At 42.9% G+C, this 24089-nt stretch overlaps 1 protein-coding gene across 3 annotated transcripts in view; it reads right to left on the bottom strand.

Moving 5' to 3' along the window:
- LOC118385562 (solute carrier family 12 member 2-like) overlaps nucleotides 1–24089 on the bottom strand; it is a 122351-nt gene that overhangs the window by 55646 nt on the left and 42616 nt on the right. For all 3 annotated transcript variants that reach the window (XM_052515783.1, XM_052515782.1, XM_035772794.2), the window contains exons 2-5: nucleotides 13304–13423; nucleotides 8102–8177; nucleotides 7613–7708; nucleotides 97–236 (exon numbers count right to left, since the gene is read on the bottom strand). In XM_052515783.1, coding sequence (XP_052371743.1) covers nucleotides 97–236; nucleotides 7613–7708; nucleotides 8102–8177; nucleotides 13304–13423 — 432 coding nt within the window. The remainder of the gene's footprint in view (nucleotides 1–96; nucleotides 237–7612; nucleotides 7709–8101; nucleotides 8178–13303; nucleotides 13424–24089) is intronic.

The raw sequence follows: 24089 nt of genomic DNA, 5'->3' as shown, positions 1-24089 counted from the left end.
TTGAGGGAAAACCAAATATTTAATCAAAATGAAAAAAGTAACAAATAAAACAGAAAGATGTTGATGTTGGATGATGCCGTGGGGAAGGTGACTTACTCCGAGGAGCTCCACAACCGTCTCGGCGAAGCCCACCACGTACATGGCGACAGCCACAGCGTTGGCAAAGGCAAAGATCAGACCAATGGAGCCGCCAAACTCTGGCCCCAAACTTCTGGATATCAGATAATATGCCCCTCCTGCAAGGAGACAGATGGACGAAGCATTTACATTTAATTAGTCTCGGAAAGGCGAAACACATATTGTTTAATCAAATAACTGTATTATGTAGGCTAGCCTACTGAATTTGCATACATCAGGAAAACTAACTGCAGGACAGCCTAGTACACTCATCTCAACGACACCCTTAAAACAACATATCTGCTCAAACGAGTGGATAGGATGGAGGAGCTCCAAGATGGGAGCCAAATTAATTGACATATTTAGCTGCACAATGAGTTTGTAGTGTGACAGGCTGAGTAGAGATCCTCGTTGATCTCTCTTTATACAACCTCTCTGCTGATAGCTTTGGAGAGCACCTCAAGTGCTCATACAGACACAAGTGGGGGACAAGACAAAGGAAGGACCCAAAACGACTGATCTCTGAGGGCATGAGTGGGTGGACAAATTAATGTGGGGTCATGCTTGAGCACATGGGGGATATTTTGCTGGCTCTATTCATTCCACCTACACTCAAATCTAGTTTTATTGGTCACATACACATATTTTAGCAGATGTTATTGCGGGTGTAGCGAAATGCTTGTGTTCCTAGCTCCAAAAGTGCAGTGGAATAGAATACAGTATATACATATGAGATGAGCAATGTCGGAGTGGGATTGACTAAAATACAGTAGAATAGAATACAGTAGAATAAAATACAGTAGAATAGAATACAGTATATACATATGAGATGAGCAATGTCGGAGTGGGATTGACTAAAATACAGTAGAATAGAATACAGTATATACATATGAGATGTGCAATGTCGGAGTGGGATTGACTAAAATACAGTAGAATAGAATACAGTATATACATATGAGATGAGTAATGTCGGAGTGGGATTGACTAAAATACAGTAGAATAGAATACAGTATATACATATGAGATGAGCAATGTCGGAGTGGGATTGACTAAAATACAGTAGAATAGAATACAGTAGAATAGAATACAGTAGAATAGAATACAGTAGAATAGAATACAGTATATACATATGAGATGAGTAATGTCGGAGTGGGATTGACTAAAATACAGTAGAATAGAATACAGTATATACATATGAGATGGGCAATGTCGGAGTGGGATAGACTAAAATACAGTAGAATAGAATACAGTAGAATAGAATACAGTAGAATAGAATACAGTAGAATAGAATACAGTAGAATAGAATACAGTATATACATATGAGATGAGTAATGTCGGAGTGGGATTGACTAAAATACAGTAGAATAGAATACAGTATATACATATGAGATGGGCAATGTCGGAGTGGGATAGACTAAAATACAGTAGAATAGAATACAGTAGAATAGAATACAGTATATACATATGAGATGTGCAATGTCGGAGTGGGATTGACTAAAATACAGTAGAATAGAATACAGTATATACATATGAGATGAGTAATGTCGGAGTGGGATTGACTAAAATACAGTAGAATAGAATACAGTATATACATATGAGATGAGCAATGTCGGAGTGGGATTGACTAAAATACAGTAGAATAGAATACAGTAGAATAGAATACAGTAGAATAGAATACAGTAGAATAGAATACAGTATATACATATGAGATGAGCAATGTCGGAGTGGGATTGACTAAAATACAGTAGAATAGAATACAGTAGAATAGAATACAGTAGAATAGAATACAGTAGAATAGAATACAGTATACTGTATGAAACAGACCATAGCCTTTTTGCATTCCACCGAAGGGTAATGGATCAGCCTACTTCAAATGAAAATCAATTCAGGAGGAGCGGATGTTGAAATTAGATAGTGTGCGTGTTTTGGTTACTCTGCTGCTCGAGACAAAACAATAGCCACTATATGGAGCCTCTCTTGCCGCCTGTTGTCCGAAAACAATCTGGCTGCGGTCGACTGGAAACCTTATGAAAATGAATCGAATAGGCGTCTCCAGGAGGAGTACACTTCAGAAAACACAAATATCCTTTACTACAATATGATTTCATCACCAGCGCATTTTAAAATGAATCTAATCCTTTGTTTTCCTCTGCCCTCGCTCATGTGGAGAGTGTCCTAATATCCATTTCAGACTTCCCTGCCAGCACTGGTCTCTTTCAGTGACTTGAGGGAGAACTGCTGCAAATTTAGAAACACAATACTGAATTTCCCCTCATGCTGCGACAACTGGGACCAACGTGTGGACAGTGTTTCCCCCCTCCTTCAATCGACTCCAAATAAATCAGGGAACATCTCATTGAGACCCTCAACTGATAATACATATTCCGTTCCGTGGATGATGGTACTGATAGCCAAGTCCAGCTGGTGAAAATCACACCTGTAATTCCATATCCAAACACAGGAGACTAAGCAAATGTCACGAGCCGACCACTGCACTGTGGGACGCAGGTTTAAATGGATTCCAGAAAAAGGTTCAAAGGTTAGCCTATCAGTAGTGTGGAAGATCTCAGCCCCATTCAACCAAACATGCCAAGAAAAGGCCAGAACAAAACCACACCAAATAAAAATCAGCACCTTGTTTCTCACCTCATGAGAAATATATTAAGGTGGAATTATAAATGCAAAACTGAGCCCTGAGCGGACTGTTGGGAGAGCCATCTCTTGAATTATTATTATTTTTCTACAGTATTAATCTATTGATATGAGAGGCTCATTTCTATGCACCAATATCCAAGTCGAGTGTTCAGAAGTGCCAAGATCAGACAGCGCTGGTAAAAACTGTAAAGGGAAATTCCACGGTAACTGGTTGATGCCGACACTCAGATTTGTCACTTTAAAATGTGTCAAACAAGACTTAATTTCCACTGAACATTTTACAAAAACACTGATGATCGTCCTCAGTCACCTAATCTAAAGCCTTATTATAAATAACAAGACATTGCAAACGGTTAATGATTTATGAGAAGCATATTTATTAGTACTCTATATGTACACAAAAGTATGTGGACAGATCTTCAAAATTAGTGGATTTGGCTATTTCAGCCACACCAGTTGTTGATGGGGGTGTATAAACTTGAGCACACAGCCATGCAATCTCCATGGACAAACATTGGCAGTAGAATTTCCTTACTGAAGAGCTCAGTGACTTTCAACGTGGCACCGTCATAGGATGCCACCTTTCCAACAAGTCAGTTTGTCAAATTTCTGCCCTGCTAGAGCTGCCGTGGTCAACTGTAAGTGCTGTTATTGTGACGTGGAAACGCCTAGGAGCAACAATGGCTCAGCCGCAAAGTGGTAGGCCACACAAGCTCACAGAACGGGACTGCCACGTGCTGAAGAGAGTCAAATTTGTCTGTCCTTGGTTGCAAGACTCACTCTCGAGTTCCAAACTGCCTCTGGAAGCAACGTCAGCACAAGAACTGTTCGTCGGGAGCTTCATTAAATGGGTTTCCATGGCTGAAGATGTGTTAGCTGGAGTGTTGTAAAGCTTGCCGCCATTGGACTCTGGAGCAGTGGAAACATGTTCTCTGGAGTGATGAATCACACTTCACCATCTGGGTTTGGCGGATGCCAGGAGAACACTACCTGCCCCAATGCATAGTGCCAACTGTAAAGTTTGGTGGAAGAGGACTAATGGTCTGGGGCTGTTTTTCATGGTTCAGGCCCCTTAGTTCCAGTGAAGGGAAATATTAACGTTACAGCATACAATGACATTCTAGAAATTATGTGCTTCCAGCTTTGTGGCAACAGCTTGGGGAAGACCCTTTCCTGTTTCAGCATGACAATGCCCCTGTGCACAAAGCGAGGTCAATACAGAAATGGTTTGTCGAGATTGGTGTGGAAGAACTTGACTGGCCTGCACAGAGCCCTGACCTCAACCCCATCAAACACCTTTGGGATGCATTGGAACACTGACTGCGAGCCAGGCCTAATCGCCCAACAACTCCATATTAATGCCCGCTGAACAAGTTTAATTGAATTTCTTGCATTGTGAATGTAATTTGTTCATTGTGTCATGTCTTGTTTCCATTGGCTGATGCATTGTGGGAATTTGTATTTAATCCCTGTGCGTTGTTGTTGTTTGGACAAGACAGATAGATAACAGGTTGGCATGATGCCGGGTTTACAGGCATGATTGGAACCTGGGTTTTCTTTTGAGTTTATTAGGCCTAACTTTTTGTTCATTGTCCTGTTTATTGTTTTTTGTAAATACTTGTACAGTCACCAGCTTAGTATCTTCACGTTTGCTAATAAAAGCCTTATTACTCCGGGCAAGAAAAAACATCTTACTCGTATGCCTCCTCACTGTTCTAATCCAACAGCATGGTCAACCTCACAAATGTCAAAAGTGGGATCAATTCCGTCACAGTGAGGAGTGCAGACAAATTCTACAAGATGGAGGTCGACAACGTGACAGGAGAGTCGCAGGATGCGGCTAATTACTTATGGTTCTGTCTGAACGCCGAGGGCGACCAGATTTGGGCGACTGCTGAGCTGGTGGAGTACATCATCGAGGACTTCCCACAGCCATGGCAGCGCTAAGTATGTGCCTACCCAGCCAGGAATCTGTTAGCGAGGCTAGGCAAGGTAGAGCGGATCTTAGTGGAGGTGCTGGAGGTCGACCTACCGATAGGGGGGGCTGTTCCTGAGCCGGTGATGGTTCCACTGTCCAAGCTGTTGTCTCCTGTGCTGCTGTGCACTCCTGGAGGAGAGGATGTGCATTCCCTGTCTGTTGGTGAGGTCCCTGATCTACCTGTCCCTGATCTACCGGTCCCTGACCTACCTGTCCCTGACCTACCTGTCCCTGACCTACCTGTCCCTGATCTACTGCTCTCTGATCTACCTGTCCCTGACCTACCTGTCCCTGACCTACCTGTCCCTGATCTACCTGTCCCTGATCTACTGCTCCCTGATCTACTGCTCCCTGATCCACCTGTCCCTGACCTACCTGTCCCTGATCTACCTGTCCCTGACCTACCTGTCCCTGATCTACTGCTCCCTGATCTACTGCTCCCTGATCTACTGCTCCCTGATCTACCTGTCCCTGATCTACTGCTCCCTGATCTACTGCTCCCTGATCTACCTGTCCCTGATCTACCGGTCCCTGATCTACCTCTCCCTGATCTACCTGTCCCTGATCTACTGCTCCCTGATCTACTGCTCCCTGATCTACCTGTCCCTGATCTACTGCTCCCTGCTCTACCTGTCCCTGCTCTACTGCTCCCTGATCTACCTGTCCCTGATCTACCTGTCCCTGATCTACTGCTCCCTGCTCTACCTGTACCTGAGCTACTGCTCCCTGATCTACCTGTCCCTGCTCTACCTGTCCCTGCTCTAACTGTCCCTGATCAACTGCTCCCTGATCTACCTGTCCCTGCTCTACCTGTCCCTGCTCTAACTGTCCCTGATCAACTGCTCCCTGATCTACCTGTCCCTGATCTACTTCTCCCTGCTCTACCTGTACCTGAGCTACTGCTCCCTGATCTACCTGTCCCTGCTCTACCTGTCCCTGCTCTATCTGTCCCTGCTCTAACTGTCCCTGCTCTAACTGTCCCTGAGCTACCTGTCCCTGAGCTACCTGTCCCTGATCTACTGCTCCAACTGTCCCTGCTCTAACTGTCCTTGATCTACCTGTCCCTGATCTACTGCTCCCTGCTCTACCTGTCCCTGCTCTAACTGTCCCTCATCTACTGCTCCCTGCTCTACCTGTCCCTGAGCTACCTGTCCCCACTCTACCTGTCCCTGATCTACCTGTCCCTACTCAACCTGTCCCTGCTCTACCTGTCCCTGCTCTACTGCTCCCTGCTCTACCTGTCCCTGCTCTAACTGTCCCTGATCTATTGCTCCCTGCTCTACCTGTCCTTGCTCTACCCGTCCCTGATCTACCTGTCCCTGATCTACCTGTCCCTGATCTACCTGTCCTTGCTCTACCCGTCCCTGATCTACTGCTCCCTGCTCTACCTGTCCTTGCTCTACCCGTCCCTGATCTACCTGTCCCTGATCTACCTGTCCCTGCTCTACCTGTCCCTGATCTACCTGTCCCTGATCTACCTGTCCCTGATCTACCTGTCCTTGCTCTACCTGTCCCTGATCTACCTGTCCCTGATCTACCTGTCCCTGCTCTACCTGTCCTTGCTCTACCCGTCCCTGATCTACCTGTCCCTGCTCTACCCGTCCCTGCTCTACCCGTCCCTGATCTACCCGTCCCTGATCTACTGCTCCCTGCTCTACCTGTCCTTGCTCTACCCGTCCCTGATCTACCTGTCCCTGCTCTACCTGTCCCTGATCTACCTGTCCCTGATCTACTGCTCCCTGCGGTCAGTGAGTCTGAGCTGCAGCGGTGTGATGTTTCTAACCTGTCAATGGAAGGGGCTGTTTCTGAGCCGGTGATGGTTCCGGTGGTTCCGGTGAATGCGCCGACCTTACTGTTACTGCACCAGAAGCACATTTATCAACATGTGTGCTGGTATGAATACATAAAATATGTTTGTGAACTGAACATTTCCTGCATTGTGTACGTTCTTAATTGATCATCATGTCAGTTCTTCCTCTCATTGGCTAGTGCATTGTGGGAATGTATTATTTAAACCCTGTCATTATTGTTGTTGTTTGGACAAGACAAGACAGACAGGTTGGCATGATGCCGGGTTTACAGGCATGATTGGAGCCTGGATTTTCTTTTGAGTTTATTAGGCCTACCTTTTTGTTCATTGTCCTGTTTGTTTTTGTAAATACTTGTACAGTCGCCAGCTCAGTATCTTCACGTTTGCTAATAAAAGCCTTATTACTCCGGGCAAGAAAAAACACATCTTACTCGTATGCCTCCTCACTGTTCTAATCCAACAGCATGGTCAACCTCACAAACACATTTACTTGAAGAACATTGCAGATGCCAAGTTTGATAACATAATGATGGTTTATGTTGTTGGTGCCACCATGGAAGATGGCAGGAGCTGGTGCGTCCAGAGCATTTTAAATATGTCGGTGAGTCTCTGTTCTGTGGCGCACGAGGTGATGAAGTTACACTTTTATGCAATTCAATACTAAATGTTTGCCATCAGATATCTTAATGGCTTTCTGCCAGAAGTCAAAGTTCTGGATGAGTTGTCTGTGCAGCTTCCATTTTTTCCACCCTGTGGTTCCTACTAGCATTTTTTTTCTCCTTCTCCCCTCTGCTCCATGTACAAATGCTGCTATTCCTTCAGAAAAGCATGCATCACAACTTTGTTCATTTGCGCAATCTCTCTTTTTCACTCTCAGACAGTCCTAGCTAAATTCTGGCTTGGGAAATTGATCTTTGCTAAGAATACATGTTTCTTTATGAGCATTTTAATTGAAAACAATCCCAGTAAGGTACTTAATTGTTACCCAGAAATGATTTGATATTGAGATAAAAATGGCTGCATTGGACCTTTAAAGAAGCAAAGGTTCATACCTCCTCGTACAAAGCCGTTAGTCGCAATCGCTGAGGTCGAAAGGCCAGTGATGGTGGTCACAACTGTTGCCATGAGAACGATCACACAGGAGAGAACTGAAAGGAAACGGAGGACAAGATGAACTAGTGACAAAGCAAAATCAGCATTAACATTTCGACAAACTCCTAGGAGGAGAATAACTGCAATAATGAGCATCAATAAGCAGCCCATTTGCTTGTTCAGCCTCTCACTCATATTCACACATGGGTTAGTGTTAGAAGGCCTGTGAATCGTAGCGGCGCCACTACAAAAACAAGCTAGTGTGTAACAGTTGCCTGCATGTGTTGCCGTGTGGCAACATTTAGCATCTGGATGGTAAATGGTCAAAAGGTGATGGGAGAAAGAGGGGTGGTTTGGTGGGGTGGCTGGGGGTTCGGGTTGACGGTGTGTGTGAATTAAAACAGTAATTCACATGAACTCCCAAGATCTACTCCATGGTGTAGTCTTACCAATTCCCGCCTGGCCCACGATCCATGACATGCGGATGAAGAGCATCACGCCCCAAATGTTCAACATGCAGCGCACCTGCACAGAGGAAGGGGTGGCAGTTAGGATGCATGTGAGGTAACCGGAACACTTCACTCAACAAAGCACTTTCCAACGACCTTGGAACATGGCTGGTGGGAATCAAGGCCAAGACTTTCTTGATGCAGGATCACAGTTTGACCTGAATGAATGTTAATGTTAAAATTACAAACCTAGTGAAAGTAGCAGTTTTGCCCTGTTATCTACAAGCACCAAGATTGCAACTTAATGTTAGAAGAAATGTTTAAACAGTGATTTAAGTCCTGATTGATGCCCTTCTATTTAAAAGATAACATTTGAAAACCTGGTCAAGGCTGGTGGAAGGAAAAAGTCTACTTTTAATGACTAGCCTCATTTAAAATCAAATCACTGTCGATTAGCATCATTACCCACCAGGAAACTTTTCTCTAGTCAGAATTTGGAATACAGAAGCAAAGTAGGTGTGGCACAATTACTGTGTACCCGAAAGTTATGGATGAAGATCGTCATGAAAGTAAAATAAGTCATAACCCTATTTTTGTATTATTTTGGAACGAACTGAAGACAGGACAGCCAGGCATTCATACGGTTGAGTTTGTTTCTTCAGTAACATGGACTCCAAACAACATGATGAAACTTTGTTGCTCCTTGCTGAAACAATTAAGGTGTTGTAGCAAACAAGTATTGGGTTTCTCTGCAACACCCACCTCTCCCTCCCTGTAGCAGCAGCAGCAGCACCCATAGAAAGAGAATGTGCTTGGAACATCTAACCCTGGCAATTTGACACGTAAACTCATGGGTACACTCGCATTGGCCACCTGGTATTGTGATGCAATCATTTCTAGGCGCTAGACGTTAACTAGTGGGTTAACTGCCTTGTTCAGGGGCAGAACAACAGATTGAATCCCCGAGCTGACAAGCTAACATTCTAGCAACCTTCCGGTTACTGGCCCAACGCTCTAACCACTAGGCTACCTGCCGCCCCAACTTGTCAGCAACAGTGGAGCCAGTCACTGAAATGTTCTTTGACTGAAACGAACCAGCTACCAATTTAGTGCTGCACACACAATGTTAAATCTTCCAACAAATGCTAGCTATCAAACTACTGTAGTTAGTAGTGATAATGCTTACATTGATTTTCATGAAGCAGCTGTTCTTCTACCACAAGTTATTGCAGTAGCCTCCTGAGTCAGCTGCTGTGCTCAGCTGAACCAACAATACTATCATGGAGAAACATGCTGATCTACAGACCGATTTCTGATAACACTCAGTTCCTCTTAATTGTGGGGCTGCATGTCTACAACTTCAGGGTCATTTAAACAGGCTTGAAAGCTTTTTATGTCAGTGAAGGAAGCGCTAGTTACAAGAGTTAGCTACACAGTGGATCAAGTCACTGCACTGACAACCAACGTCCTTGCACAGAATGTGTTTTTATTTTCTCACAATTACAAACTATTAACTGTCACAACATTTGTAATAATTTCTCTAGCTAGTTATTCTGCCTATTTCATGGAGTCAAATGAGCGCGCAGAGCTATAAAACAAATTAGGAACTGAGTTTGGACACCTACTCATTCAAGGATTTTTCTATTTTCTACATTGTAGAATAATAGTGAAGACATCAAACCTATGGAATAACACCTATGGAATCATGTGGTAACCAAAAAAAAGTGTTAAACAAATATATTTGAGATTCTTCAAAGTAGCCACCCTCTGCCTTGATGACAGCTTTGCACACTCTTGGCATTCCCTTAACCAGCTTCACCTGGAATGCTTTTCCAACAGTCTTGAAGGAGTTCCCGACATACGCTAAGCACTTGTTGGCTGCTTTTCCTTCACTCTGCGGTCAAACTCATCCCAAACCATCTCAATTGGGTTGAAGTCGGGTGATTGTGGAGGCCAGGTCATCTGATGCAGCACTTCATCACTCTCATTTTTGATCAAATAACCCTTACACAGCCTGGAGGTTTGTTAGGTCATTGTCCTGTTGAAAAACATATGATAGTCCCACTAAGTGCAAACCAGATGGGATGGCGTATCGCTGCAGAATGCTGTGGTAGCCATGCTGGTTAAGTGTGCCTTGAATTCTAAATACAGCACCATCTTAAGCACCATCACACCTCCTCCTCCATGCTTCATGGTGGGAACCACACATGCAAAGATCAACCGGTCACCTACTCTGCGTTTCAAAGACACAGCGTTTGGAACCAATAATCTAATATTTGAACTCATCAGACCAAAGGACAGATTTCCACCGGTCTAACGTCCATTGCTCGTGTTTCTTCCCTGCAGCAATTTTACCATGAAGGCCAGATTCACACAGTCTCCTCTGAACAGTTGATGTTGAGATGTGTCTGTTACTTACTCCGTGAAGCATTTATTTGGGCTTCAATTTCTGAAGCTGGTAACTCTAATGAACTTATCCTCGGCAGCAGAGGTAACTCTGGGTTTTCCTTTACTGTGGTGGTCCTCATGAGAGCCAGTTTCAACATAGCGCTTGATGGTTTTTGCGACTGCACTTGAAGAAACTTTCAAAGTTCTTGAAATGTATGTCTTAAAGTAATGGACTGTTGTTTCTCTTTGCTTATTTGAGCTGTTCATGACATAATATGGACTTGGTATTTTACCAAATAGGGCTATCTTCCAGCAGCATACCACCCTGCATCTTACTGCTGGCTTGCTTCTGAAGCTAAGCAGGGTTGATCCTGGTCGGTCCCTGGATGGGAGACCAGATGCTGCTGGAAGTGGTGTTGAAGGGCCAGTAGGAGGCACCCTTTCCTCTGGTCTAAAAAATAAAATATCCCAATGCTCCAGGGCAGTGAGTTAGGACATTGCCCTGTATAGGGTGCCATCTTTCAGATGAGATGTTAAATGGGTGTCCTGACTGTCTGTGCTCACTAAAGATCCCATGGCACTTATCGTAAGAGTAGGGGTGTTAACCCCTGGTGCCCTGGCTAAATTCCAAGTATGGCTACCTAATCATCCCTAGCTTACAATTGGCTCATTTATCCCCCTCCTCTCCCCAGGTCGTTGCTGTAAATGAGAATGTGTTCTCAGTGAAATAAGGGTTAAAATAATTCTAATTCTATATACCATATTTCTTTACCAATATTTAATTTTTAACAAGGCACACCTGTTAATTGAAATGCATTCCAGGTGACTACCTCATGGAGCTGGTTGACAGAATGCCAAGTGTGAAAAGCTGTCATCAAGGCAAAGGGTGACGACTTTGAAGAATCTCAAATATAAAATATATTTTGACTCGTTTAACGCTTTTTTGTTTACTACGTGATTCTATATGTATTACTTCATAGTGTTGATGTCTTCACTATTATTCTACACTGTAGAAAATTGTCAAAATAAATAAAAACCCTTGAATGAGTAGCTGTGTCCAAACTTTTGACTGGTACTGTATGTTTTCATTTTTTGAATGGTGTATTTCTTTATGTCACCTTTATTTAACTAGGCAAGTCAGTTAAAAACACATTCTTATTTACAATGACAGCCTACTCTGGCCAAACCCTAACCCTAACCCTAACCCTTTATTTAACTCGGCAAGTCAGTTAAAAACACATTCTTATTTACAATGACAGCCTACTCTGGCCAAATCCTAACCCTAACCCTTTATTTAACTAGGCAAGTCAGTTAAAAACACATTCTTATTTACAATGACAGCCTACTCTGGCCAAACCCTAACCCTAACCCTTTATTTAACTAGGCAAGTCAGTTAAAAACACATTCTTATTTACAATGACGGCCTACTCTGGCCAAACCCTAACCCGGATGATGCTGGGCCAATGGGTCGCCCAATCATGGCCGGTTGTGATACAGCCTGGAAGCGAGCCAGGGTCTGTAGTGACACCTCTAGCACTGAGATGCAGTGCCTTAGACCGCTGTGCCTGTCTAAAATGTAAAGTACTTTTAACTACATTCATGACAGCTAGTAGAAACAGTTTATTTCAAGCCATTTCCTCTTTGTTTGAAGTCTTCTGACAGATGTACAGCACAGTTAGTTCTTTCTCATGATAATCTCTGTTTCTTGTCACCCAGCTTGTATTTTGACATGTAAAAGCCTTCCTTCCTCTCACCCATCTGACCGTTGTAAAAAGCAGCAGGAACTTGTACCACATTTATTTAGGGCTGTGACAGTCATAGAATTTGGGATGACTGTTATTGGCCAGCCAAATGATCGTGGTCACTGTAGCCGTTAGAATAGCATGTGTTGCCATGGAAATACAAATAATAGAACGGGTGTCCCCGTTCAAGCCAATGATGACATAATAGGTGGACTGACTGGCATTGCGTGTGTACCCATAAAAGCAAAGCAGGTAGTAAAAGCAGGAAGCGTACCCATCAATATTTGCTGCATTGTCTCACGTCAGATGGTGACGCTCGTCCCACAACCGATTTGTCTTGTAGGACGTAGAACTCGTATTCAAATTTGAATATTAAGCATCCACTGACTTGGCTAGTTAAATAAAGGTGAAATAAATACAAATGTAATGTGTGACAAATTCCTACAACCCTGGCAGATTCTTACACTAGACTCTCAGAAACATTTTATGGCCTGGACAGACCACGAAGGATTAAACACCAAAGGATTTCTTGCTAGTTGCACAGAATCTTGAGTAGACTCACATCTCAATTATTGAGGTTCCTCTTTGACTGCTACAGGACTGCTAAAATACAATTAGATAGCCAAGGGAATCTTAAGTTGAATGATACGTTAACTTAATACTATAAGAGGCCGAGTCTGATTGTGTGGTCATGAAGGAATTTCTCTGTACTTTGAATGAGAGGGCAGAAAAATATACTATGGTCAAAATCCTGACTTGAAATTCATGTACACCAAGTCAGGATTTCTGTTCACGCCATTGAATATTGTGTTCAAGAATAACTGGAGGACAATGCTTTCCCTACAATGTCATATCCACAAAAAGAGAAGTGCTTATGATGCAGTGGCAATGTAGACGCAGGGGTCAAAGAGAAACGGCAGAAAGTAAAGACACACATAAAAATGGAGGCGGAGATGCAGATGGAAATACAGGGATATTGATGGGGAAACGTCACATTGTGTCACATAACAAAAAGGTAAGCAGGACTCAGGAGATGCAAAAAGGTACAACAGTCTGTCGGTTGACCACTTACCAGCACCCCTTTGATCCATCCGAACTTGACCGCTCCCTTTGGCTCGGCCGCCTCCTTGGCTGCGGCCTCCTCGGCCGGTGACAGCTCATCCCCGTTGGCGAAGCCATCCTCAAATGGCTCCTGTAAACAAAATGAGACAGACCGCTATGGTCAGCATGCACAATGGAGAAAGACATCTGACTAACAACATCTCTGAATTCAACTGTGGTTCACCCATGTTTATTCATTTCTAGAAACAATCTACTAGATTTGTATTTTACAGAACATTTATTCTCTCACACAGACACTGATTAATCTGTCCTTGTATCGGCTGGAGAAGGTCAAACACAGGAAGCATCCCTCCTGTGCAGAGACAATACAGTGACGTGGGTGGCTGTCCCACCAATACAAGTTATTCCATCTATGTGTCCCAGGACGCACCCAGCCTGCAGCCCCCCTCTTTCCTTTTATTCATAAGTGCTTGTGTCAACGCCTGCTACCAACTAGCCAGTGAACTAGAAAAGTTGCAATGGAGCCCTGGAATAGCTAACGAACATTTCCAGCACTGTAGAAGCTGTGTTTATTACGTTCGTCCAGGCCAATAGACAATGCGGTGTCCCAATTAGGCAATTGTTTGCCTGCGTATGATTACAGGATTGAGGTGGCTATCCTTAGCTAGAAATGTCAATTCTGTGCACACTTATGGTGAAAACACAAATTGGAACATTCTCGTTCTCAACTGGATGTCGCGCGGGCCCGTGGCTGGATGTCGCGCGGGCCCGTGGTTGTTTCCCCGCCTTGCCATCTGTCTTTTTCCTGAATGGCCTGATGCAGGTTTATAATGTTAGGAAGCAGCTTACTGATGTCCTGATGCAGGTTATTGATGTCCTGATGCAGGTTATTGATGTCCTGATGCAGGTTATTGATGCCCTGATGCAGGTTATTGATGGCCTGATGCAGGTTTTTAATGTTAGGAAGCAGCTTACTGATGTCCTGATGCAGGTTATTGATGTCCTGATGCAGGTTATTGATGTCCTGATGCAGGTTATTGATGGCCTGATGCAGGTTTTTAATGTTAGGAAGCAGCTTACTGATGTCCTGATGCAGGTTATTGATGTCCTGATGCAGGTTATTGATGTCCTGATGCAGGTTATTGATGGCCTGATGCAGGTTTATAATGTTAGGAAGCAGCTTACTGATGTCCTGATGCAGGTTTATAATGTTAGGAAGCAGCTTACTGATGTCCTGATGCAGGTTTGTGCGCCCTGGAACTTGCTTGCCAAGGATGTCGTCTCCATCTGCTTCTCCTCCATCTTGTAGTGGAGTAGACAGAGAACATCAAGAGGATTGTTCCAATCAGTGCTGGTCTTATGTCACAAGACTTGGAATCCAAAGGCAGCGGCATGATGCTAAGCGGACTGGAGTGTCTGCGAGACGTTCGAGCAGATTGACATAAGGAATAGCTTCGCTGCACTTGTGCCTGATCTACCTGTGCCTTCATCGCTGGGACTGCCTGTGTCTGCAACAGCTGTGCTGACTTCAACTACGCTGACTCCAGATGGGCACTGCCTGCTGCGGGAGATCTGGTCCCATCGCCGGGAGTATCGGGTGTATGCTATCCTGCTTATCGTGGGCCCGTTAAAGGGTCAACTAATTGTGTGAGGGGTGGGAATGGGTGGATTTATCCATTCCCATCTCCAGCCGTTGTATTGGGCTGTTCAATGGTGAAAAATGTCTCAGTCCCTGGAGCAAAATCGTTGTACTCTCCAGGAGCACAAGAACAGGACATCAATAAGCTGCTCTCTAACATTATAAACCTGCATCAGGACATCAATAACCTGCATCAGGACATCAATAACCTGCATCAGGACATCAATAACCTGCTCCCTAACATTATAAACCTGCATCAGGACATCAATAACCTGCATCAGGACATCAATAACCTGCATCAGGACATCAATAACCTGTATCAGGACATCAATAACCTGTATCAGGACATCAATAACCTGTATCAGGACATCAATAACCTGCATCAGGACATCAATAACCTGCATCAGGACATCAATAACCTGTATCAGGACATCAATAAGCTGCTCCCAGACATTATAAACCTGCATCAGGACATCAATAACCTGCTCCCAGACATTATAAACCTGCATCAGGACATCAATAACCTGCATCAGGACATCAATAACCTGCATCAGGACATCAATAACCTGCTCCCAGACATTATAAACCTGCATCAGGACATCAATAACCTGAATCAGGACATCAATAACCTGCTCCCAGACATTATAAACCTGCATCAGGACATCAATAACCTGCTCCCAGACATTATAAACCTGCATCAGGACATCAATAAGCTGCTCTCTAACATTATAAACCTGCATCAGGACATCAATGACCTGCATCAGGACATCAATAAGCTGCTCCCTAACATTATAAACCTGCATCAGGACATCAATAACCTGCATCAGGACATCAATAAGCTGCTCTCAGACATTATAAACCTGCATCAGGACATCAATAAGCTGCTCCCAGACATTATAAACCTGTATCAGGACATCAATAAGCTGCTCCCTAACATTATAAACCTGCATCAGGACATCAATGAGCTGCTCCCTAACATTATAAACCTGCATCAGGACATCAATAAGCTGCTCCCAATAACATTATAAAACCTGCATCAGGACATCAATAACCTGCATCAGGACATCAATAACCTGCTACCAAACATTATAAACCTGTATCAGGACATCAATAAGCTGCTCCCTAACATTATAAACCTGCATCAGGACATCAATGAGCTGCTCCCTAACATTATAAACCTGCATCAGGACATCAATAACCTGCATCAGGACATCAATAACCTGCTCCCAGACATTATAAACCTGTATCAGGACATCAATAAGCTGCTCTCTAACATTATAAACCTGTATCAGGACATCAATAACCTGCATCAGGACATCAATAACCTGCTCCCAGACATTATAAACCTGCATCAGGACATCAATAACCTGCTCCCAGACATTATAAACCTGCATCAGGACATCAATAAGCTGCTCCCTAACATTATAAACCTGCATCAGGACATCAATAACCTGCATCAGGACATCAATAAGCTGCTCCCTAACATTATAAACCTGCATCAGGACATCAATAACCTGCATCAGGACATCAATAAGCTGCTCTCAGACATTATAAACCTGCATCAGGACATCAATAAGCTGCTCCCTAACATTATAAACCTGTATCAGGACATCAATAAGCTGCTCCCAAACATTATAAACCTGTATCAGGACATCAATAAGCTGCTCCCAAACATTATAAACCTGCATCAGGACATCAATAAGCTGCTACCTAACATTATAAACCTGCATCAGGACATCAATAACCTGCATCAGGACATCAATAAACTGCTCCCAATAACATTATAAACCTGCATCAGGACATCAATAACCTGCATCAGGACATCAATAACCTGCTCCCAGACATTATAAACCTGTATCAGGACATCAATAAGCTGCTCTCTAACATTATAAACCTGCATCAGGACATCAATAACCTGTATCAGGACATCAATAAGCTGCTCCCTAACATTATAAACCTGCATCAGGACATCAATAACCTGATACCAAACATTATAAACCTGTATCAGGACATCAATAAGCTGCTCCCTAACATTATAAACCTGCATCAGGACATCAATGAGCTGCTCCCTAACATTATAAACCTGTATCAGGACATCAATAAGCTGCTCCCAGACATTATAAACCTGTATCAGGACATCAATAAGCTGCTCCCAAACATTATAAACCTGCATCAGGACATCAATAAGCTGCTCCCTAACATTATAAACCTGCATCAGGACATCAATAACCTGCATCAGGACATCAATAAGCTGCTACCAAACATTATAAACCTGCATCAGGACATCAATAAGCTGCTCCCTAACATTATAAACCTGCATCAGGACATCAATAAGCTGCTCCCTAACATTATAAACCTGCATCAGGACATCAATAACCTGCATCAGGACATCAATAACCTGCTCCCAGACATTATAAACCTGTATCAGGACATCAATAACCTGCTCCCAGACATTATAAACCTGCATCAGGACATCAATAACCTGAATCAGGACATCAATAACCTGCTCCCAGACATTATAAACCTGCATCAGGACATCAATAACCTGCTCCCAGACATTATAAACCTGCATCAGGACATCAATAAGCTGCTCTCTAACATTATAAACCTGCATCAGGACATCAATGACCTGCATCAGGACATCAATAAGCTGCTCCCTAACATTATAAACCTGCATCAGGACATCAATAACCTGCATCAGGACATCAATAAGCTGCTCCCTAACATTATAAACCTGCATCAGGACATCAATAAGCTGCTCCCTAACATTATAAACCTGTATCAGGACATCAATAAGCTGCTCCCAGACATTATAAACCTGTATCAGGACATCAATAAGCTGCTCCCAAACATTATAAACCTGCATCAGGACATCAATAAGCTGCTACCTAACATTATAAACCTGCATCGGGACATCAATAACCTGCATCAGGACATCAATAAACTGCTCCCTAACATTATAAACCTGCATCAGGACATCAATAACCTGCATCAGGACATCAATAACCTGCTCCCAGACATTATAAACCTGTATCAGGACATCAATAAGCTGCTCTCTAACATTATAAACCTGTATCAGGACATCAATAACCTGAATCAGGACATCAATGAGCTGCTCCCTAACATTATAAACCTGTATCAGGACATCAATAAGCTGCTCCCTAACATTATAAACCTGCATCAGGACATCAATAAGCTGCTCTCAGACATTATAAACCTGCATCAGGACATCAATAACCTGCATCAGGACATCAATAAGCTGCTCTCAGACATTATAAACCTGCATCAGGACATCAATAAGCTGCTCCCTAACATTATAAACCTGTATCAGGACATCAATAAGCTGCTCCCAAACATTATAAACCTGCATCAGGACATCAATAAGCTGCTCCCTAACATTATAAACCTGCATCAGGACATCAATAAGCTGCTCCCTAACATTATAAACCTGCATCAGGACATCAATAACCTGCATCAGGACATCAATAAGCTGCTACCAGACATTATAAACCTGCATCAGGACATCAATAAGCTGCTCCCAAACATTATAAACCTGCATCAGGACATCAATAAGCTGCTCCCTAACATTATAAACCTGCATCAGGACATCAATAAGCTGCTCCCTAACATTATAAACCTGCATCAGGACATCAATAACCTGCATCAGGACATCAATAAGCTGCTCCCAGACATTATAAACCTGCATCAGGACATCAATAACCTGCATCAGGACATCAATAAGCTGCTCTCTAACATTATAAACCTGCATCAGGACATCAATAAGCTGCTCCCTAACATTATAAACCTGTATCAGGACATCAATAACCTGCTTCAGGACATCAATAACCTGCATCAGGACATCAATAAGCTGCTCTCTAACATTATAAACCTGCATCAGGACATCAATAAGCTGCTCCCTAACATTATAAACCTGCATCAGGACATCAATAACCTGCATCAGGACATCAATAAACTGCTCCCTAACATTATAAACCTGCATCAGGACATCAATAACCTGCATCAGGACATCAATAACCTGCATCAGGACATCAATAAGCTGCTCTCTAACATTATAAACCTGCATCAGGACATCAATAACCTGCTTCAGGACATCAATAACCTGCTTCAGGACATCAATAACCTGCATCAGGACATCAATAACCTGCTTCAGGACATCAACAAGCTGCTCCATAACATTATAAACCTGCATCAGGACATCAATAAGCTGCTCCCTAACATTATAAACCTGCATCAGGACATCAATAAGCTGCTCCCTAACATTATAAACCTGCATCAGGACATCAATAACCTGCATCAGGACATCAATAACCTGCATCAGGACATCAATAACCTGCATCAGGACATCAATAACCTGCTTAAGGACATCAACAAGCTGCTCCCAGACATTATAAACCTGCATCAGGACATCAATAAGCTGCTCCCAGACATTATAAACCTGCATCAGGACATCAATAAGCTGCTCCCTAACATTATAAACCTGCATCAGGACATCAATAAGCTGCTCCCTAACATTATAAACCTGCATCAGGACATCAATGAGCTGCTCCCAGACATTATAAACCTGCATCAGGACATCAATGAGCTGCTCCCTAACATTATAAACCTGCATCAGGACATCAATAAGCTGCTCCCTAACATTATAAACCTGCATCAGGACATCAATAAGCTGCTCCCTAACATTATAAACCTGCATCAGGACATCAATAAGCTGCTCCCTAACATTATAAACCTGCATCAGGACATCAATAAGCTGCTCTCTAACATTATAAACCTGCATCAGGACATCAATAACCTGCATCAGGACATCAATAACCTGCATCAGGACATCAATAAGCTGCTCCCTAACATTATAAACCTGCATCAGGACATCAATAACCTGCATCAGGACATCAATAACCTGCATCAGGACATCAATAACCTGCATCAGGACATCAATAATCTGCTCCCAGACATTATAAACCTGCATCAGGACATCAATAAGCTGCTCCCTAACATTATAAACCTGCATCAGGACATCAATGAGCTGCTCCCAGACATTATAAACCTGCATCAGGACATCAATAAGCTGCTCCCTAACATTATAAACCTGCATCAGGACATCAATGAGCTGCTCCCTAACATTATAAACCTGCATCAGGACATCAATAAGCTGCTCCCTAACATTATAAACCTGCATCAGGACATCAATAACCTGCTCCCTAACATTATAAACCTGCAACAGGACATCAATAATCTGCTCCCTAACATTATAAACCTGCAACAGGACATCAATAATCTGCTCTCTAACATTATAAACCTGCAACAGGACATCAATAATCTGCTCCCTAACATTATAAACCTGCAACAGGACATCAATAATCTGCTCTCTAACATTATAAACCTGCAACAGGACATCAATAATCTGCTCTCTAACATTATAAACCTGCATCAGGACATCAACAAGCTGCTCCCTAACATTATAAACCTGCATCAGGACATCAATAACCTGCTCCCTAACATTATAAACCTGCATCAGGACATCAATAAGCTGCATCAGGACATCAACAAGCTGCTCCCTAACATTATAAACCTGCATCAGGACATCAATAACCTGCATCAGGACATCAATAACCTGCTCCCTAACATTATAAACCTGTATCAGGACATCAATAAGCTGCATCAGGACATCAACAAGCTGCTCCCTAACATTATAAACCTGTATCAGGACATCAATAACCTGCATCAGGACCAATAATCTACTCCCAAACATTATAAACCTGCATCAGGACGACATCAAGACGCTGCTCCCAACATTATAAACCTGAATCAGGACATCAATGAGCTGCTCCCTAACATTATAAACCTGCATCAGGACATCAATAACCTGCATCATCAGGACATCAATAACCTGCATCAGGACCAATAATCTACTCCCAAACATTATAAACCTGCATCAGGACGGACATCAAGACGCTGCTCCCAAACATTATAAACCTGCATCAGGACATCAATAACCTGTATCAGGACATCAATAAACTGCTCCCTAACATTATAAACCTGCATCAGGACATCAATAACCTGCATATGGACATCAACAAGCTGCTCCCAGACATTATAAACCTGCATCAGGACATCAATGAGCTGCTCCCAGACATTATAAACCTGCATCAGGACATCAATAACCTGCATCAGGACATCAATAACCTGCATCAGGACATCAATAAGCTGCTCCCAGACATTATAACCCTGCATCAGGACATCAATAAGCTGCTCCCTAACATTATAAACCTGCATCAGGACATCAATAAGCTGCTCCCTAACATTATAAACCTGCATCAGGACATCAATAAGCTGCTCCCAGACATTATAAACCTGCATCAGGACATCAATAACCTGCATCAGGACATCAATAAGCTGCTCCCTAACATTATAAACCTGCATCAGGACATCAATAAGCTGCTCCCTAACATTATAAACCTGCATCAGGACATCAATAACCTGCTCCCTAACATTATAAACCTGCATCAGGACATCAATAAGCTGCATCAGGACATCAATAAACTGCTCCCTAACATTATAAACCTGCAACAGGACATCAATAATCTGCTCCCTAACATTATAAACCTGCAACAGGACATCAATAATCTGCTCCCTAACATTATAAACCTGCATCAGGACATCAATAAGCTGCTCCCTAACATTATAAACCTGCAACAGGACATCAATAATCTGCTCCCTAACATTATAAACCTGCAACAGGACATCAATAATCTGCTCCCTAACATTATAAACCTGCAACAGGACATCAATAATCTGCTCCCTAACATTATAAACCTGCATCAGGACATCAATAACCTGCATCAGGACCAATAATCTACTCCCAAACATTATAAACCTGCATCAGGACGGACATCAAGACGCTGCTCCCAAACATTATAAACCTGCATCAGGACATCAATAAGCTGCTCCCTAACATTATAAACCTGCATCAGGACATCAATGAGCTGCTCCCAGACATTATAAACCTGCATCAGGACATCAATGAGCTGCTCCCTAACATTATAAACCTGCATCAGGACATCAATGAGCTGCTCCCTAACATTATAAACCTGCATCAGGACATCAATAAGCTGCTCCCAGACATTATAAACCTGCATCAGGACATCAATAAGCTACTCCCAAACATTATAAACCTGCATCAGGACATCAATAAGCTGCTCCCTAACATTATAAACCTGCATCAGGACATCAATAAGCTGCTCCCAGACATTATAAACCTGCATCAGGACATCAATGAGCTGCTCCCAGACATTATAAACCTGCATCAGGACATCAATAACCTGCATCAGGACATCAATAAGCTGCTCTCTAACATTATAAACCTGCATCAGGACATCAATAACCTGCATCAGGACATCAATAACCTGCATCAGGACATCAATAACCTGCTTCAGGACATCAATAAGCTGCTCCCAGACATTATAAACCTGCATCAGGACATCAATAAGCTGCTCCCTAACATTATAAACCTGCATCAGGACATCAATAAGCTGCTCCCTAACATTATAAACCTGCATCAGGACATCAATAAGCTGCTCCCTAACATTATAAACCTGCATCAGGACATCAATAAGCTGCTCCCTAACATTATAAACCTGCATCAGGACATCAATAAGCTGCTCCCTAACATTATAAACCTGCATCAGGACATCAATAACCTGCATCAGGACATCAATAAGCTGCTACCAGACATTATAACCCTGCATCAGGACATCAATAAGCTGCTCCCAGACATTATAACCCTGCATCAGGACATCAATAAGCTGCTCCCTAACATTATAAACCTGCATCAGGACATCAATAAGCTGCTCTCTAACATTATAAACCTGCATCAGGACATCAATAAGCTGCTCCCTAACATTATAAACCTGCATCAGGACATCAATAACCTGCATCAGGACATCAATAAACTGCTCCCTAACATTATAAACCTGCATCAGGACATCAATAAGCTGCTCCCAGACATTATAAACCTGCATCAGGACATCAATGAGCTGCTCCCTAACATTATAAACCTGCATCAGGACATCAATAACCTGCATCAGGACATCAATAAGCTGCTCCCTAACATTATAAACCTGCATCAGGACATCAATAAGCTGCTCCCTAACATTATAAACCTGCATCAGGGCATCAATAAGCTGCTCTCTAACATTATAAACCTGCATCAGGACATCAATATTATAAACATTTATAACATTATAAACCTGCATCAATCGCAATATTATTCTTTCACTTGTTGGCTGTACCTGCACCAAAACTCCACAGTATTTTTTCTTCTTAGCTTGTTCTCAATCTTCTTTTTAAATAGGGAGCCAATTTGTTTTCAGCAGTTTTATTTCCCTGACTGATCAAAACTTGTTTTCTCGTATTCTCTCTCTGCAACAGACATATGGTGATCAATATGTTTGGAATATCGAATTGCAATAAAATCACAGTATCGAATTGCAATACATATAGAATCGCGAGAATCCCAATACATATTGTATCGGCACCAAAGAGACAATATCGTATTGTGAGGTCCCTGGTAATTCCTAGCCCTAATGTATAGGAATAAGCTCACTCGCCACTGGCGGGGTGGAACAATATGTGACCATCGCCTTGCATGCAAACGTCCGTCTGGCAGTGCGCTCACTAGGGCACTGACATTCTGCCAGGGTTCGATGCACCACTCAGGCCCAGAGAGACGGCCAGACAGCAGAGTCACGCTTAGCCACGGTTCCATAGTCTCTGTTTTGGGAGGATTTTAAATAAACATAGGAAAAGGATACATTAAAACTATGTATGGGTGACCTTGGGTTCATTGATCGCCCCAGTCCGCAGCGTGACCGTGTCGCAGAACAGATACAGGCAGGCTGATACAGCAGGGGTATTTGCCCTTCATATTCAGTTATCAGGACAGTGATTTTTGCCCAGCTCCGGGAACTTTGAAACATTGACTCATCATGCTAGTTATTGGAAGGGCACATTTGTTGGTCAGCATTATAAAGTTGCAAAACAAAGCGCTACCTACCATCCCACGATCATTACTTTAATCTGCCTTACATCCTGCCCTTTAATCATCAATGACATAGTTACTCACTTTTAACTGTTTGTG

This window comes from Oncorhynchus keta, unplaced genomic scaffold (assembly GCF_023373465.1).
Source record: "Oncorhynchus keta strain PuntledgeMale-10-30-2019 unplaced genomic scaffold, Oket_V2 Un_scaffold_30379_pilon_pilon, whole genome shotgun sequence".
NCBI lineage: Eukaryota > Metazoa > Chordata > Actinopteri > Salmoniformes > Salmonidae > Oncorhynchus > Oncorhynchus keta.
Note: the sequence above shows the minus strand (reverse complement) of the source record. Positions and strands in the feature narration are given on the sequence as shown.